The 18,800-nt window shown below is 37.6% G+C and overlaps 1 protein-coding gene across 1 annotated transcript; it reads left to right on the top strand.

Annotated features, from left to right (window-relative positions):
• Positions 1–242: 242 nt before the first annotated feature.
• HDAC10 (histone deacetylase 10) lies at positions 243–17,994 on the top strand (the record flags this gene model as incomplete). The annotated part of the gene is given in 21 exon segments (XM_080638938.1): positions 243–261; positions 264–342; positions 1,230–1,364; positions 2,177–2,273; positions 2,952–3,049; positions 3,701–3,805; positions 4,011–4,079; positions 4,737–4,863; positions 5,382–5,447; positions 5,833–5,892; positions 6,248–6,337; positions 7,325–7,431; positions 9,089–9,156; positions 9,702–9,975; positions 10,376–10,466; positions 12,004–12,086; positions 12,581–12,634; positions 14,182–14,266; positions 14,703–14,888; positions 16,691–16,850; positions 17,468–17,994. Coding segments are annotated over 21 exon segments (2,079 nt in total). The 3' UTR covers positions 17,494–17,994.
• Positions 17,995–18,800: the final 806 nt, after the last annotated feature.

Genomic DNA, 18,800 nt, shown 5'->3' with positions numbered 1-18,800 from the left:
CACCCAGGTCTCCAAAATTCAGGTAATCTTGAATCCTGCCTGTGTGCATCCGGTTTCAACTTTGCATTCCTGCCTGGTTCCTCCAGGAGGAGTATTAAATGATTTTCTTTAATTTTGTTCTGGAAGTACAAAGCCTAAAGTGCAGCATTGTCCTGCAGCAGATATGATGTGCACATACAGTCTCACTAGCTAATATAATATTAAATTTATTTTAAGATATGTTTATTTCCTGCCTGAAATACATGTCTTGGGATTTTTGTTTTGGTTGTCTGTAGTAATGGCTTCGGGAACAGCACTGATTTATGATGAGGAGATGACCACTCACAAACTGCTTTGGAGTGAGTAAGTCACTGGTGTCGTTTTCATGAATAGATTCTTACCAGGACTTCACAGAGAAGTACCAAGTAAATGCAGGTTTTGTAAATGTAATAGGAAACACCCAGTGGTAGATAACACTGTAATTTTCCTAGTAAATGGGAAGCCTTTCCTTTTGTAGAAAAGTTTTTATTTTATTCCCTGTTTGAATCCAGGTGCTGTGATGATAACCTGAAGCTGGATTTGAGAAGCTGTAGGCCTCCAGGCTGGCAGGCCTTAACAAGAAGTGTTAGCTTTAGGCATCTGAATAGCCCCCTAAATAAAGTATTTTAAGCTAATTAAATTGTTTATAAACCTAAAGTATAATTTATCTTGTAGATATGATATATGTTTATCAGTATATGTGGATATACTCACTCAGATAAAAGCTGACAATTAAATTCAGTTAGAAATTGGTGCATGACACTTGCTAAATTTACATAAATTAGGCCAATACCATTGCAGTGCTCAGAGTACCAGCCCACTGTTGTCTTCTCTCCCAAACCCACTTCTCTGTCCACCTTCATTGTAATCTGCTGCTTTTCATTTCAGCATTCCTGTGTCTGTAGTTAAGTGTTGCTACTTTCGGTGGTGAGAGAGCAAACAAAAAATGATGCCGTTGTGTTTCTTTTTGATTTAAGAACCATACATATTTTATATACATACATACAGCTTGCATATTTTAGAAGCAATTTTTGACTCAATTCCAAAGCAAAAAGTATTTTAAGACTGTATTTCTCTTTTACTCCCACATATCACCCTATGTGGGTAATGAATCTTCTTACAATGCAAAATTAAAAGCTAGGCATTATGAAGTGTATTTATTAGCTGTGCTAGTATGATTTTATAGTGATACTGTTATTGCTTATTTTTAGTCCTGTTTGTGATATTGAAGTCCCAGAAAGGCTGTCCTCCTCCTATAAGCAGCTTAAGTATTACCATTTGTTGGAAAGATGTGTCCATGTGCCTGCCAGAGAAGGAAGCGAGGAGGAGATCCTGTTGGTTCACAGGTCTGAAACCTACTTTCATCACCATTCAGATTAATTCAATAAAATAACAAATCTCATACTTCTAGGTCATACTTCACTCTGTTTGAAAAGATCTGCTCCAAAACTTTCAGTGACTTCCAGTTATTTCAATGGAAAACGCGTCACACTCAAAGTTAGACAAATGATGTTCAGTATGGTGTAGGTGCTGAAGTATGAATCTGCTATTCCACTGAATCCCCATTCTCATTTCTTTGGGTTATTAAGCAATGAATGCTGATTTATGCATAGGATCAGAAGTAAACTTCTAATCAAAATTGTGAAGAGACTTCAAAATGTGTAGAAAAATGAGTATTTCTTTAGAAAGATAATGACCTTCTGTTTCTCCCAAGCATCTTTGAGATAGAGCAAACTAAACAGAGAAACTTCACAGCTGATTTTGTGGGGGAACAGCAGCTTGCCCATTCTGAAGTCATGGCAATGAAATCTGCTCTAGTATTTTTAACTTCAGGGTGATGATTTTGCAGCCAACTGCAGATGGTTCTGTGTGTTACTTGTACACTCATTTGCCTTTGTGAGAGAGCGTGAGGACAGCCTTCTGAGAGGCAAGGGGAGTTGGGAGTAGAGCATGATGACATATAAGAACCCTTACTTTCAAAGCACTACTTACTTTTTCACTACCCTGCAAGTGGCATTCCAGAGTACCTACTGGACTTGCAAAATCTCACAGAGAGCCCCTTTAAACATACGTTCTGCTACTTTTCATTGCATTTCACGTTTAAAAACCCCTTTTTAGTTGCTTAGTGAAGTGTTTCAACTCTCTCTCTCCTCTGCAGTTCAGAATACTTAGAAGTGGCAAAAAGCACCCAAACAATGAATGAAGAGGAACTGAAAAAAGTCTCTGGAAATTATGATGCTTTCTTCTTTCATCCGGTGTGTAAGTTAAATTGCTTCCTCTATGGGGAGTTACAAGTATTTGTATTACTGCATCCGTCCAATTGACACTTTCCTAAATAGGGCAAAATTTGCAATATGTTCTTTTGCTATTTAAATAGACTTGCGTTTATTTATGATGTTATCTGTTTCAAGTTTAGTGCAATGCTATAATATAAATTGGACAAGTGTCCTGTCATCTGTTCTTTAATTATATCATGCCAGTATAGCTCACTACCCAAATTTTAGCTCTATTTTTGTCACTTAATGTCGCTGTAGACCATTAATGAGCTACAAATCCTATTTTGGTAACAGTTGATCTTGAATGTTGTGCTAGGTAATGGAGGTGAAGTCTTTCATGCTCTGTCTCTGTAAGGTTTCATTCCTTACTCTCAAAGATGCCATGTTATTCCATTAGTCAGTTCAGTATGTCCATCCCATGTTTCTTAACTGCTCCAGAGAGAGCATCCCTCTAAAGGATAAGGTGATCACAGATAAATCTAGTCAAAAGCATATTGGAATCTATGTTGTAAAATAATACTTTCAACTGTCTGCATGCAACCTCAGTTGGGTAAAATTATCTCCAGACAATTCGCTGTTGGGGTACAAAAGCATGTCACATGTGATTAATTTAAATAAGCTGATTAGTGATTTATGGCAACTATGAGTTTATTTCAGAACACTTACCGCTGTGCCAGACTAGCGGTAGGAGCAACTTTGCAGCTGGTGGACTCTGTGATGTCAGGAAAAGTGTGCAATGGAATGGCATTAGTAAGGTAAGAAAATAGGTTTGAAAGTTTTTACGAGCGTGACCAACAGGTCGAAGGAGATGATCCTGCCCCTCTTCTCTGCTCTCGTGAGACCCCACTTGGAGTATTGCGTGCAGTTCTGGTGTCCTCAACATAAAAAGGACATAGAGCTGTTGGAACAAGTCCAGAGGAGGGCCACGAGGATGATCAGTGGACTGGAGCACCTCCCGTATGAAGATAGGCTGAGAAAGTTGGGGCTGTTCAGCCTGGAGATCAGAAGACTGTGTGAAGACCTCATAGCAGCCTTCCAGTATCTGAAGGGGGCCTATAAGGATGCTGGGGCAGGACTCTTTGTTAGGGACTGTAGTGATAGGACAAGGGGTAGTGGGTTAAAACTTAAACAGGGGAAGTTTAGATTGGATATAAAGAGGAAGTTCTTTACTGTAAGGGTGGTGAGGCACTGGAATGGGTTGCCCAGGGAAGTTGTGAATGCTCTATCCCTGGCAGTGTTCAAGGCCAGGCTGGACAAAGCCTTGGATGACATGGTTCAGTATGAAGTGTCCCTGCCCATGACAGGGGAGTTGGAACTTGATGATCTTAAGGTCCTTTCGAACCCTAACTATTCTATGATTCTTACAAAAAATTCTTTTGTTGTAACTATTTAAAACTTTGGTTTAGACCTCCAGGTCACCACAGCCAGAGAAGTGCAGCTAATGGGTTCTGTTTGTTCAACAATGTTGCTATTGCAGCAGAATATGCAAAACTGAAATACGGTCTACAGAGGTAAGTGCATGGCTGACTCTAGAGAAGGTTTTCATACCCCAGTTTGGCATTTAGATAACTCTGACAGTGTATTGTTTTAGATTAATTTCTAGAGCTTTCTGGGCATCATACACGTTTTGGGTCAGAAAAACATTAATCTATACCTCCTTTAGATTAAGATGCTGTGGTGGTTCTGCTGAATGTTTTCTTTTACTGATCTATGCAGAATCCTAATTGTTGACTGGGATGTGCATCATGGGCAAGGAACTCAGTATATATTTGAAGAGGATCCAAGGTTTGAACAATTTTAATTTTTTTATATTAGCTGGTGAAAGATTGCTTATCTTTGTAGAGAATAAGATTTCTTAAATTTCTAAAACTAGAGTTTTACAAAACATTCTCCTTGCTATTTTAGTCATTGTGGTTTTCTACTTGTTATAAAATAGAGGGGGAAATATAACAAAAAGAAAAATATGTAAATATGTTCTACTGTAAAGAGTAGCAAACACAAAATGACTGAGATGATTACTTTGGTTTGCCAGTAATAAGATCTCTTCATGCCAGTATTCAGGCAGTACATCTATTCTCTGTATTCACAAATCTCTCAGTTAAAGCATTTAAGTAGTAGTTGGATAAAATACATGAGCTTTATATTGTTTTCAGAAAAGCCACAGAAGTAGGTTCTAGAAACAAGTCAGCTCTTCTGAAAATGCCTTGTCTTTGAGCTGAATGGAGTGCATGCTTCCAAGAAATTTTTAGCAGGTTAATTTTTAGGTTAATTTTGCCATAGGACCTGCTATGCTAAGTTTCACAGTCCAAGTCCATTAAGAAAACTAAGGAGGAAAGACAATTCTATTTTGTTACTTTCAGTCAATGCAGTTACCAGGTTCAGGATATAAAGTCAGTTCCAGAATGCTTTTGTCAAGTTGTATTTGTTTTGGATATCTTTCAGTGTTTTGTATTTTTCCTGGCATCGCTATGAACATCAGGAATTCTGGCCATCGCTCAAAGAATCTGATTACGATGCTGTGGGTCGGGGAAAAGGAAAAGGTTTTAACATCAATTTGCCTTGGAATAAGGTAAATGTTGTTTACAGCACCACAAAGCAAATGCAGTAGCTTTATATCTCATGCTTTATATAATGCTTTTTCTGAAAAGTGTACTGCTTTGCATCCTGGCAGATGTCTTAGCACAGCGTACATCCTTCCTGTCATTGGAATGTCTGCTGCAAAATATGGCTCAGAATGTGATAATGCTTTTTTGGGTTTTTTAGGGGGTTTTTTTTGTTTGGTTTTTGTTTTGTTTTAAAGAGGAAGATAAACATATGTGTGTATTTGTTTTTTCGTTAATATCTTGCCTGGCCATCAAATCAGAAAGTGTTTCAGGAGATGATTACATCCATCCTTGCGCAGCAGAGAACCGAACCTCATACTTCAGTGGATATTAATGCACCTTACTTGAATTGAGTTTGTTTTACCTGGCCTCATAATAAGGTTCCCTTAACTTTTGATACTATCTTTCCTGAAAGTCTTAAAGAAACCTTAAAAAATTTGTTATTCCAACAGGAAAATACGACCTTATTTCTGATATTTTGCAGGTTGGGATGGGAAATTCAGATTATCTTGCTGCATTCTTCCATGTGTTGCTTCCAGTGGCTTTTGAGGTATTTTTTTTTTTCTGCTCTGCTGTATGAATAGCAAAACCAAAACCTACTTCCTAAGTACTTCTTAAGCAGCTACCATTGAATGCTGTAGAAATACAGGAATTGCCAGTAGCATAGTTAACACCTTATTTCTGCTGGTATGACTGATGTCCTGATCTGAATAGTATTTGAGGAATGTTAGCTTTTAAATATTCAATACTATGATCTGCAACTTCTCCGGGAGGAATGAAAATAGTGTAAAAGGGTGATCTTAGTGTTTATTCAAGGAGAATCTTGTGTCCATATTGTAGCTGAAATAACAGCTGAACATGGTACAGTTGAATTCCAGTACAAAATTGAAAACAGGACACAAGAATGTGCTACAACTCTCTCTGTTTTATAACAGTTTGATCCTGAACTGGTCATTGTCTCTTCTGGATATGATTCTGGAATTGGTGACCCCGAAGTAAGTAACTTGTGGCCTTTCTGTTGTCAGACATGAATCTGTTTTCATCTACCTCTTCAATGTCCTATGAATATCACTTTCTCTGAGCTATAAATACATGTTAGAGTCTTTAAGTTGACCCCAACTCATTAAATACTACAACAAAACATGTAAAGGTAGATTATTCAATAGGCATAATTATGGGGGGGGGGGGGGTTTGCACCTTTAAAGCAGTTGGTTCAGCATTTTGTTATATACAATGAAAGGCAAGTGTTCCAGTATTCCAACTCAGACTCATGTATTTCAGATTGTATGGGGATTTTTTACCAATGTTTTTGTTTCAGGGTTTCATCTCAAAATGTTTTCTTTGTTTTAGGGTCAGATGAATGCCACTCCCGAAGTTTTTGCCCACCTTACCCATTTCCTGATGCAGTTGGCTAATGGCAAGCTGTGTGTCATCCTAGAGGTAATGACTTGTAAAACGTACTCCCAAGGGAAGGATCTTTGTATTAGAGCTATGTAGGGCAAGATAGAAGCTAGGAAATAAAACTTCTTAACAAAATAATTTATTCTTTTCTGAGAATCAGGAATGCAAAAATGGCTAAGGTTTGACAGTGCTATTATACATTAAAAGAAATACATGTCTTTAAAAGTGGGGGTTTTTTTTAATTTAACTTAGCATTTTGAAAAAGGAGCATATGGTCATTGTCAAAAAAACCCATATCCTCCACAAATATGTTCAGTTCTTGTGAACAGTGACTAGCCTGCTGCTCTTGACAGTCCCACACTCATTAAAATGTATTTAGTGAATAAGCTGCATTACCATTACAATTTATGTCTTACTCCAGGAGTGCTTAAAAAGCCCTTAACCTAAATATACTCTTACTTAGTAATGGAGCCTTTACTAAATTCCCCTCCTAATGCCGATGGTGTGACTGCTCCACAGGTGGTGTGCAGGAAGTCTGTCATCTGCAATCTAGCAGTCTTCAATCTGTCTTCAGTTGTTCTACAAATTCTGCCGAACCATTGGGACAATCATATCTTAAAAGTGCCAGGCTGAGGGAGATTTCCCATACACAGACATTTTAGAGGACAGTGATAATATTTGCATTCTAAGGAGTCTACCATCAGAATTGTTGAAGATAGCATATCACGGATAGGAAAGGAAAAAGCATGTTTCCAGGGTTTCCATCACAAAGTCATGTCTGATTTCAGAAATTAATCAAGCCATGATAAAGTGAGTCAAACCGTGGGATGCCAGTGAATTTCAGAAAACAGCCTCTACCTTAACTGGTTTTATATTGGAAGTCATTGATTTAGATGTACTTGCGTATCATCTTCAATTTCTGTGATTTCAGATATATTTCAAAAGTTTAATTGTTTTCCATGATGATATTCAGAAGGATGTTACAAGTACTTGTTCCTTAAATGACATGAAATACCCTTTTCCTAGGGTGGATACCATTTAAAGTCATTATCTGAATCTGTCTGCATGACTGTAAGAACTTTGCTTGGAGATCCTATACCTCAAATAACTGGAGAAATGGCACCTTGCCTAAGGTAAGCATATGAAGAATTTTAGAACCACCCATGTATTTGTCAGAGAGGTAAAGATGTGCATGCTGTGAACATTTTGCTGAAGCAAGGTTTTAATGTGATGCTTTATATTATGCTTCAGGAAGTGCTACACCTGGTTTGGTGGTATATTAAGGTTTTAATATGATGGTTTATTATATATTATTTTCTGCTCTGGATAACTTTAAAAAAAAAAAAGTCATCCAAGGTACAGTTTTGTGTTCTTTTGTTTCTGAAATTACTTCAAGTTGTGAGAACTTAGTGGCTTATAATTTTATGCTATATATCCTTGGACCTTGTTATCCTGTAGAGATCTGTCTCACTCAAGGCTGACACAATCCTGCTGTAATCAAGGCAATGCCAGTTAATAACAGCCAGCATTTGGGAAAGAATGTAATAGCAAGGATTAGTTCTTCAGACTTCAAAGCCACTTCATTGCTGTAGTACAGCAATAGCTGGAGCTGACCTTTCTCTTGTCAGTGACAGCTTATGCTGTGCGAAGCCAGTTGTGATGACTCCTCCTGTTTCTGGCATTTGGAGCATCACAGCCTGGGGTGCGAAAGCACTTGACCTGAACCAAGATAATTAAACTTTGAGTCTAACTTCTTTTTGGAGACAGCAGAATTGTGTTTGCACAGTGGTGAATCTGACCTAGTAAAGCATTCTGAACCTTGGGCCTGAATCAGTCCCACATCTAAACAGCACCTTTCTCTCTACCTGTCTGTACTATCTCCTCCACATCTTCATGTTCCATCCTCAGTCCCTCTCCCACCTCAATAGTTGTCCTGAGTTGTTTTCCAGTAGTAATGCTCCTCATGCATTCTGGTGCAGTTCCTACCAGTTGGCTGCATTGGTTAAAACTTGGAGCTCAGATCAGTCAGGAGTGTAAATATACACAGGCTGTGAGCAGAGTTGGTTTGGTAAACTCTGATGGAGCAAAGGGAGTTATTTTGCTCCAAGCACATCCCATATCCCCTGTATCACTTTTTCTCTACCAATTCCAGTATCTGTTTGCTGTCATCCTAGGTAATAGAGAGTTGATACATATTTATCCATTATATTAATCAAGCACCTGAACACCTTACAAATAATCTCCCAAGGACACAGAATTTCTCCTGGGTTTAACATGATCTTAATTATGTTTGTATGATAGCTGACATAATAGGACCATTTGCCAGTAGTGCTGCAAATAACCAGTGATAATAAAAGGGATTTCAACACAAAGAATAGCAGGGAATGTGATTTACTTGGTTACTGAACAGATAGGCTTGATTTTGAGTAAATCTAATGACATCTTTACATTGTGTAGATAAAATGTCTGACAAAAACAGGTGAAACCCTGCCTTCCTAAGTCAGGCACAGGTGTGCTTCCTCCAAGATCAGAGTTAGGATTTCACTCAGTGTGTGTAAATGTGTGCACATACTGCATGTATTGTTCTTCACTTCTCTTTTTTTGACTCTTAAATCTAATCTTTCCAAGCAGTCTGCCCACTGGCTCATTCTCTTTCTGTTCTGTATTCTCAGAAGAGACCAGAGCTTGTTCATTCTCAGTTGGATTTTTTTTTTTGCTTTTTTCTTCAAGGTAAATTTGTTTCCTTTATTTTCATTACTGCTGATACTGTTAATCCTGTTTCCTTTGTAGTGCTGTTGAATCTATTCAAAATGTAAGAGCAGCCCATAAACCCTACTGGAAATGGTTGATGTATGAAGGTAACTGCTTCTCTTTACTCAAGCAAATGTGCTTAGTAAATGGATTCATACAGAAATTCAAAATTATTAAGATTAATACCAATGGATTAAAATAATTGAACTACCAGCTATTCATCAAGTGGCTGATGAAGCAGTTTGAGGCTTCATTCAAGGCCATGTCTTCAGCTGGTCTGGAAAGAACTTCTGAAGCTGATGTTTGGCTTGATGATGATGTTTGCATCATGCCAAAAACTAGCACTTTGATATCTTCGTTTGAGGGTGCTGTTTTCTGTGTTAGAAGTATGGGCATAAGATTTATTGTAATTTATGACCTTTTGTTATATGAAAACAAATACAGCAGCACTGAAAAGTAACATCTGTGGCAGGAAACATTGTAGCTGGTGCATAGAAATAAATATGCATATTATGAATACAGATGTACTGTTTTGTAATGTACATCTGTACATTAATAATAAATATAATTATTGTAATATATGTAACCAAATGTTAACACACTGCTCAGGGATTAATACATGTTAAACCCTTCTTTTTTTTTCACTCTCTAGACACATCATTTTTACAAAACTTGAGCACCAGATCACACCTACTAACGAAAGCTGATCCAAATCCCTCCACAGAGCATGAGTCTAAGATAACTAACAACAACAAAACTGTTGAAGTAGAAAGGTTTTTGGAACTGCACATGAAAAACATTCTATTTCCAGTGCCTCCCATCAAAACAGCAACAACAATTGACTCTAAAGGGTCAGCACATTTTCTCTCTGGACCTGTTCATTTGGTGAAGGAAATGGACAAAAGTGAAATCAAAGCTCTTGTCAGGTTGGTCCTATTTATTTAATTTTCACCTAATTATGAGGATGAGAGGTCTCTGTGCAGATTGCCACCTAGCTGTCTCTCTGCCATGGCCATCTTTTAGGCTTTACTCTACTCAGTTATAGCCAGAGTTTCTTCTTTTGAAAAATTAAGACATTGGTGTTAGTTACCACTCACAGCCTTTAGTTCTTTGAAGGATTTAATCAAAATACTTTTAGATAAGACTATTTCAGTGGAGATAGAACAGTGTTATCATCTTCCTGATAGAGCTAGGGTTTTGAGAATCAATGTGTAGCACCTATATAAATGTTACACTGCCAGTACTAACTGCAGAGTACTGTTAACTGTGTCTTTGTTGAACACATTGCCTCTAACCTGAGTTTTCTTCATATAACTTATTTTACAGTGGCTTTTACACAGACATTGTGAAAGAGGACAAAACTCTGTTCTCTCTTGGCAGTGTGTTGGCTGTCCTAGATAAAATACTTAAGAAGGAGGTAATTATAAACTGTTTCGATCTTGGGGGTGGAAGAGGCTAGGAGGAGAGTTGGATTCCTCTGACTTTTCCTTCTACTATATTGTTGTCCAGATATTAGTTACTATGGAGTTTACAACCATCCTATCCTCAGCTAGAATGTGCTTAACTACAAGAATATTCAAGATGAAAAAAATTATGTAGGGCTCGTGGTTAACCCAAAGACATCTTTCTAATGATCTTCTCAAAGTGTATGAGCCAGTAAGAATCTTCTCATCACTCTCATAGAGGCAAGTCATGTATTCTGTCTTCCAGCTGAGGGGAGCAAAAGCTGGTGTGTCGAGCACCAGTGAGCAACAGCAAGAAATCTGAACAAGAAATGTAAAAAAATTTCCTCTCTTAATGCACAGTTTTGCCTCCTGTCTTTAGGGAACACTTCTGCATTACCTTTCATTACAAGATGCCATGCTATGTGCAGTTGCACCCATTTACCATTATCTGTACAACAGTTTACTCAGTAAATTTTGATTTACACATGCACACACCCCCTGCCAGTTAGTGGAGCTGTTAAAACCCCCACTGTATGCTGTGATTCTGACCAGAATAATTAGAATTACTCTCAGCATTCTGATTCTTGCAGGGTCAAGGAATGAAGAGAAGGCAGGCAGGAGGATGCATGTTTGTATTTATATATAAAAACTTGGAGAAGTAAAGAGGAAAAACTGCAAACGAGTTAAGAATACTACATCATAATAAATTAGTCTTTCCCTTTGAATAAAAAGCTCTTTCTAAAGTACCAGGCCAGCAAGGAAGAGTAATTGCCAGAATGGCCTCTTTCTTGTAAGCCACCTTCTTGCTGTTGGAAGGGATGTATGTAGATCTCAAGGACAAACTTCTAATGCTGTAGACTGCTCATACCTCCAGGAAAGACTATAAATAGACAGAAAAAAAAGTCAAGAAATAGAACTTCCCATGAGCTGCAGAAACTAAGCTGAGCTTTTTGTGTTGACAGATACAAAGAGGAGTGAGCAGAGAGAGCATGCATTATCTTTTTGCTTAGCTTTCATGTGGAGTTCAAAGCACTACACAACATAAATGAAACATGAAAGGCTGAGTGAGTAATACTGCCATTGAATTTTCCAGAAAGGAGTGGCTTGCCTAGGTTAAAGGAAGAGTCAGAATTAGAATTCAGGGATGACCTCCTTTTCATAGGGTGTATTTTTCTGGTGCAGTTTGCCTACTGGCACACTGAGTACATCCAATCTGCAGGCTATCTAAGAGAACCAGTAAATATGACCTTCCCCTGCAAAAGCTACTTTTACAGTTGCCTTTTAGCACTGAAGTTATAGAACAGCTCTTGGCATAACAATCAAATATGGCCTTTCAGTAGAAAATGAATTAATAACATTTTCTTAACCCTACTATGATAGATCAATAAGATTCCTTTCATACAGCAATAGCTTTGTTTGAATGTTACATCTAAACAAGAAAAAAGACAGTTGATACAAAAGGCATCATCTTGTGCAGCATTAATTCTGAATGAGAAATCTATTTTGCAGGTATGCAATGGAATTGCAGTATCCCCCACTTCTGTGTCTGTTGCTGTTGCACTAAGACATTCTGTTCAGTTCGGATTGCAAAGGTGAATTTGTATCTTTTGCATTTGGGGATGTTTGACAAAATGTAAAAATAAGATACTGGGTGTTTGAAGTATGGCAAACAGCCTTTGAAACCTTAATTTTAAAACAAATAGCATCTCCATATGCAAAGCATTTTCAGTATGTAGTTTAGGCAATATTGTAAATGCCAGCAAACCCCTTTTGCCTTACCAAAGGCAAAACATTGTAAGGATGACTGCTGTGCTAGCCTATGTTTTCTTTGTCAGATTTAGTGTCTTTGGTCCAAGTACGTTTTCTTGGTTTCATTTTTTCTCAAAAGTATTCTGTGGGAGAAAAGAACTTCCCTTGAGCTGTCATAAATGTTTTTTCTTTGTACTTTTAATGGATAAAATTCAGAAACAATATACGTTATTTTTATGCATGTAATCTACATGCAAACTCTTTAAACAAATTGCACTAATAGAAAAAAAATACTTGTGGATGTAAATGTATGCATATTTTTCTTTGTTTTCTGCAGAGTGCTTTGTATATTTGTTGGAGACATGCAAATCATACCACATACAGAAGATGGGTGAGATTTCTCTTTACTTCATAGAGTCATAGAATGTTTTAGGTTGGAAAGGACTTTTAAGATCATCTTGTTCCAACCCCCCTGCCATGGGCAGGGACATCTCACACTGAACAGTGTTGCTCAAAGCTCTGTCCAGCCTAGTCCTGAACACTGCTAGGGATGGAGCATTTACCACTTCTTTGGGCAACCTGTTCCAGTGCCTCACCACCCTTACAGTAAAGAACTTCTTCCTTACATCCTGAACTTCCCCTGTTTTAGTTTGAACCCATTACCCCTTGTTCCCTTGTATCACTACAGTCCCTGATGAAGAGTCCCCCTCTGGCGTCCTTGTAGGCTCCCTTCAGATACTGGAAGGCTGCTATGAGGTCTCCATGCAGTCTTCTCCAGGCTGAACAGTCTCAACTTTCTCAGCCTGTCTTCATACAGGAGGTGCTCCAGTCCCCTGATCATCCTTGTGGCTCTCTTCTGGACTTGTTCCAACAGTTCCATGTCCTTCTTATGTTGAGGAAGTACACAGTACTCCAAGTGGGGTCTCATGAGAGCAGAGTAGAGAGACAGGATCATCTCCTTCGACCTGCTGGTCACACTCCTTTTGATGCAGCCCAGGATACGGTTGGCTTTCTGGGGTGCGAGCACACACTGCCGGCTCATGTTCAGTTTCTCATCAACCAACTTCGGGGAGTCACATCCCAAAGGCTTTATAAATGTTTATGAGTTGTCTTTATGTATGATGAATTCTGCACCAAGGAATCAGTCGTGAGATGATGTTCATTAAGTTTAGCGTAAGACAAAATACAGAACATCCCCAAATGTATCTCTGAAGACAAACTGCTATCTCTAAATGCCACTTTAAGATTTAGGTTTAAAGAGTAATCCCTCTATATTAACTGAAAATTGTTACTGACATAGAATATTGAAAATATAAAGTAATAAAGAAGACATGTAATTTGCCCTAATATAATAACTAACATTATTGTTAGTATCAAATTGTATGTAACAAAAAACCCCAACCTCCCAGAGATTTGGTACTGGCCTAAGGCTTACATCATGTCAATTCTCAAAATTAAATAAACATCCCTAGGCAAATAGCCACAGTCTGCCTCCATTTGCAGCATTCCAGATTGTGATTTAGGGCTCATTTTTTAAAGCACTTCTCTGTGTGATTGGGACTTCAATAATGTGACCTTTTAATTTCAGACACTAAAATTACTAAAAACCATGTGCACAGTCTTCCTATAACTGCAGGGGGCACATGCTGTTGATGCAGAGTTCCTTATTGGAAGTAATCTTTACTGATCTGTAATTTTTTTTGCCACTTCCCCTTTTTCTTAGAAGTAATTTACCCATAGTTTTTAATACTCTTCTTTAAAAACTACCTTAAAATTTATTTCCATTTTAATTAGTGTTTACATTAAGGCACGTAGTAATGCAAATAGTTACTTGCTCCTGTGTTATGAATTTGTATTTAAAGAATGATGAAAGAAAAGTTCTTTTCTGTCTCATTGGAAATTGTTGGTTAAATACTCAGATGTGGGTTTTATTTGCAGAAAAATACTCATGGTACATATTTGTGAGAAAGAACAGTTTGGAAAGACCAGCTCCAAACACTATATTTCTCTAAGCTGGAAAGAGGTAAGATTCACTTTCTGGAAACAACATTAGGGAAAAAATTTTTAAACAGAAATAATAAAATATGTTTACAGATTCATAAAATGTCACTGAGAATCACACCTCTCACTGCAATTTGGACCTTTGAAAATAGTTCCTTTTCTTGCCCTTGCCAGGGTACTACTCCTTCACAGATCTTTAGAGTATATTAGAATGCACAGGGCTGTGGAAACCTTAAGTAGCTACTGTGATTCATCTTCAAGAAGGCAGAGTTAAAGTGTGAAGACATTAAAGAAAAGATAAATAATCTGCATGTTTAATGTAAAAATTGCTGTGAGAATAGAGCAGTGTCCAATTTCCTAGGTCAATCAAAAGCTTTTTGAGATTTACCTTACTGTTTTGTTTTATATCTGGGAATTTGGGGCTTTACATTTGTGCTAACAGTCTCTTGTTGTTAAAGGATGCCAAAGGAAATGACTTCTTTTCTGCTGTACTTGGAGTAATTCTTCCTGTAGCATACAGTTATCAGCCAGACTTGACAGTAATAGCTGTTGGACCAAACAGGAGCCTTGGAATAAGTGGGATTTCTCTGCTTTTTGGTTTGCTACAAGGATTAGCTGAGTCTCGCGTTTTTGCAGTGATCGAGGTAAGAAATAGTGCTAAGCTGTGGTATTTCAAAGTGGCTGGGACAGAACTGAAATCAAACAGCAGCACCTGTAGAATGAACTGCTTCCAGGCTGCCTAGTAGAAGATATTGGCTGTATCTCTACTGCCTTTGGTACTCCTGAGTTCATGATGCAAGCAGCCTAAATTTCTTTCTGTCCCGAGAACAAGACACAGCTGAGTACTGAGCTGTAGGCAGCCTCCATGACTGAGAAGCTGAGGCATGAATGTGAGCCCATGGTTATGTCTATGAACAATAGATGTTTGACTGACAATTTGCTACAACTTCCCTTTCCATCTGGGATTCATTCCTCAAAGCTGTCTCCTGAAAAGAGATGCTTGTTTCTGTTAAATTGTATGGCCTCTTTCCATGAAATGTGACTGTAAGCGGCCCAATGGCCTGTTTATCATAAACCACTAAATTTCCTCTCCTTCTCTCCCCCATGCTGTACTTTATCACACACGATGTCAATCATGCAGAAGGTAAATCAGAATGGCACATATCCTTTAAGTGGTCTTAACTGCCATAATACATAACGTAGTCCCAGTGTGTTTCTGGTAGACAGCATGGTAAAGGAAATGGAGAATATACGGATCTTTCCCTAGTCTAGTTTTTCCACACATCACCACCTTAAAGATTTCTAAATTTAGGAAATCAGAAGCTGTATCCAGACCTGTGTGTGATAAATGTGAGGAGCGTATCTTCCATGAATTTATCTAATCTCTTAAAGAACTCAGTTTACACTCTTGGCCTCTGCAGCATCCTGTGGCTGTGAGTAACACAGTTGCTGCCTGTTCTGTGAAACAGTAATTTTTGATTGCTTTTGTACATTCTAGCTCTTCTTTAATGAGAAACAACGAATAATTGTTCACATATTCTTATCTGTTCCCCAGCAAGTATCCACTTAAAGATACACTATTCATTTAGCTGCCAGTTAAATGGGTTTTGACATACTTAATTCTGTAGTCTTCTCAAATGTCATTTAATTTGCAGTGCTGATATGTAAGTTGTCCAAGCTACAGTAATTTGTACATTGATATGCAGTAGACATGAATAGTGTATTTGCATGTTACTAATTAGGAATATGAAATGGAAAGAATTACTGGCATTCTAAAGGGAAACTGGGAGATAAAAAGAACTTAGGTATACATCATTACAAAATGGCTGGTACTTTTTTACTGGTACTCTGCAGGTAGCTCCATAACAAGTTTATGTAATGTCTGGGGAGTTTCTAATGCATGTGTTTGGCTTTTTAGAATAAATGAAAAATACTGCTGTCTCTTAAAAATAAAATAGAGTTGCAGTCTTCCAAATTAAATAATTTTTACATGCTATCAACATTTCACAATAGAATTTCTGTGAGCAAATGATATTGATTTAAACTGTCAGAGTCCAGAAAAGTCACTTCTTGATGAAGGAAAATACATCGCTGTTTTCTACCTATAGAAAGTAAATGGTGCATGAAATAAGCAAGCTGCATGGCCCCTTTCCTGCCTAATATTTTGTGTCTTTAACCCAGCATTATTTCTTTTCAGTCACTAAAGGAAAACTGAGATTCCTTCTCTCTCTGAAAGAAACAAATTTTACAGGAGATAAAAAATAATTTGCCTTTTTCAGTAAAACTTCTCCATTTTGACACATTTTTATTTGAAAAAGGAAAGTTGCTCATTCTTGCTACTTATACTAGTAGCTTAATTACAAAAGCTTGTTTTAAAGTACTCCATGTATTACTGAAACAAAGAAAGTTTGGTTACCAGGAGTATTTTTTTTTTCTTCTTAAATAGGATACAGAGATAAACTTAGTGCAAAGTGTAGCCAAAGCATTAGTGGGTACTTCTACACCTCACTTTGGAGCTTTTGTACCTCCTACCCAGGAAAAAGTAAATAAAATAAAAATATTAAGAGACCAATTTCAGCAGGAATGGAAAATGCTTCAGTGTTCAGGTAAGCTGTCTGGTTTTATCTTTAGATATGCAAGTTTCTGAAAAGATGGTAAAAATCAGCTGAATCCTTTTAGTCAGTGGGATATTAAAGTCAGTGGGAACAATTGATCTAATGTAAAAAGCATGAAATTCTGAATGCTTTAATTCTGCCACTTCAGCCAGAAAGCACCAAATTTCATAGCATAGTAAGTGTACCCTTGGGAACTTTGAATACTGTTACTCCAAAATCTTGAAGTGAAACTACCAAAATGTTAAATGCTTTAAAGAACGGTTATTAAGATGTGAGATGTGCACTGGCTCTGACTGCTAATGTGTTTTCTGAATATAGTGCCAAATCAGGTGACACTTTCATGCATTTATCGCATCCACAAATCACTGAACTCAATACTGATCAGTCATGCTGAGGTACTGCATTTGTGCAGAAATCAGATAAACTTTTGTTTTTCAACAGAAAAAGCAATGATAAAGGTGGGCATCTCTCTGAAGGAGAATGCCTGTCTCTCCTTCAGAAGAAATGGCCAAGAGCAGTGTTCTGGTTCCAATAAAAACGTTCTTATGGGGTTGGGAATTGGGGTATGAGCTTTGATTAACAACTGTTTTTCTTACTGATCTTTTCAGTGAAGGATGGTATTTCAAGAAATTGACTTCAGAATCATTTTATGCAGCAGAAGAAAATGTGTTGCTGTTCATGTTGCCTTTTAAATCATCAGGAAAAGAGCTGGTCAATCTCTAAACAGAGTGAGAGCTGTTCACAATTGTCTTCTGTTTTTAAAACAGCTTAAATGAGTATTTTCAGCTGGAGAACTCTGCAAATTCTGTATTGGCACTAGTTATTTGGGACTGACGCCTGAAACAATTCCTGTACTTCATGACTGCAAACTGGGGCCTGTGTCGTTTGTGACATTGTAAAGCAGGCTTGCATATGCAGTAACTTGACTCAAGTTCAAGAATTCCAGAAGACAAGCATATGAAATGAGCAATCATAACAGCCAAAACATTTTAATACTATTCAACATTATGCAAGAGTGCTTGCACTGCTGCCACCACCACTGCTTCATTGGGAGTTTAAGCTTAACAACTATTATCATCACAAGTGTGATATAAGACATGCACACACTGTAGGTGTTCAGCTGCTTTTCTTTCTTTTTACAACTGACAACTACCCATTAGAAAAATTAAAAGAATAGACAATGTTAGGTGGATCCTTTATATCAGATTATGAAATAAAATTTCACTTGTGATGATAATGGGTATGGGCATGAGAGAAAAAAGAAAAATTGCATTTATAAACTGGCATAATTGAATAGAGCAGTGTAGAGGGGACTTCACTCACTCCTCTTTCCAAATGTAACTTGTTTTTGTAACAAATAAGAACCCCAAACCCCCAGAAGTTTGGTAGTGGCCTAAGGCTTACATCATGTCGATTCTCAAAATTAAATAAACATTCCAAGGCAGTAGACAGAGTCTGCCTCATTTTGCAGCACTCCAGATTGTAACTTAGGGCTCATTCTTAAAAGCACTTCTCTGTGTGACTGGGACTTCAATAATGTGACCTTTTAATTTCAGACACTAAAAATGATGTTTATACTGGTGTTGCTGCTGGGATCAACTTGACATTATTTTAGTAACTAAATCTGTCTTTGCAGTTTTCTGTTCTCAGTGATACCCTTCCCTTTGGCACTGCCTTTCAGTTACTGCAGGCTGGGAAATTATACCCAGTCCATACCCAATCCTTGAACATTTTGAACTGAAAATCGGTTTCAAAAGAAACTAAAAGCCATGTCAGGCATTTTCACAAATGAAAGTTGAAGACAATGAAGATGTTCTGCTTTAAACTCAACTTCAAATTCCAAAAAGTAATTACTTTAACTGGAAGCTGTGCAATGGCAAACGTTAGCTTCAGAACTTTTCAGAACAGGAGAATTTTTTGTTAATTCTTCTTTCTCCACTG

This window comes from Psittacula echo (assembly GCF_963264785.1).
Source record: "Psittacula echo genome assembly, chromosome: 1".
In the NCBI taxonomy this organism is placed as follows: Eukaryota; Metazoa; Chordata; class Aves; order Psittaciformes; family Psittacidae; genus Psittacula; species Psittacula echo.
This window is presented reverse-complemented; position numbering and strand designations above follow the sequence as displayed.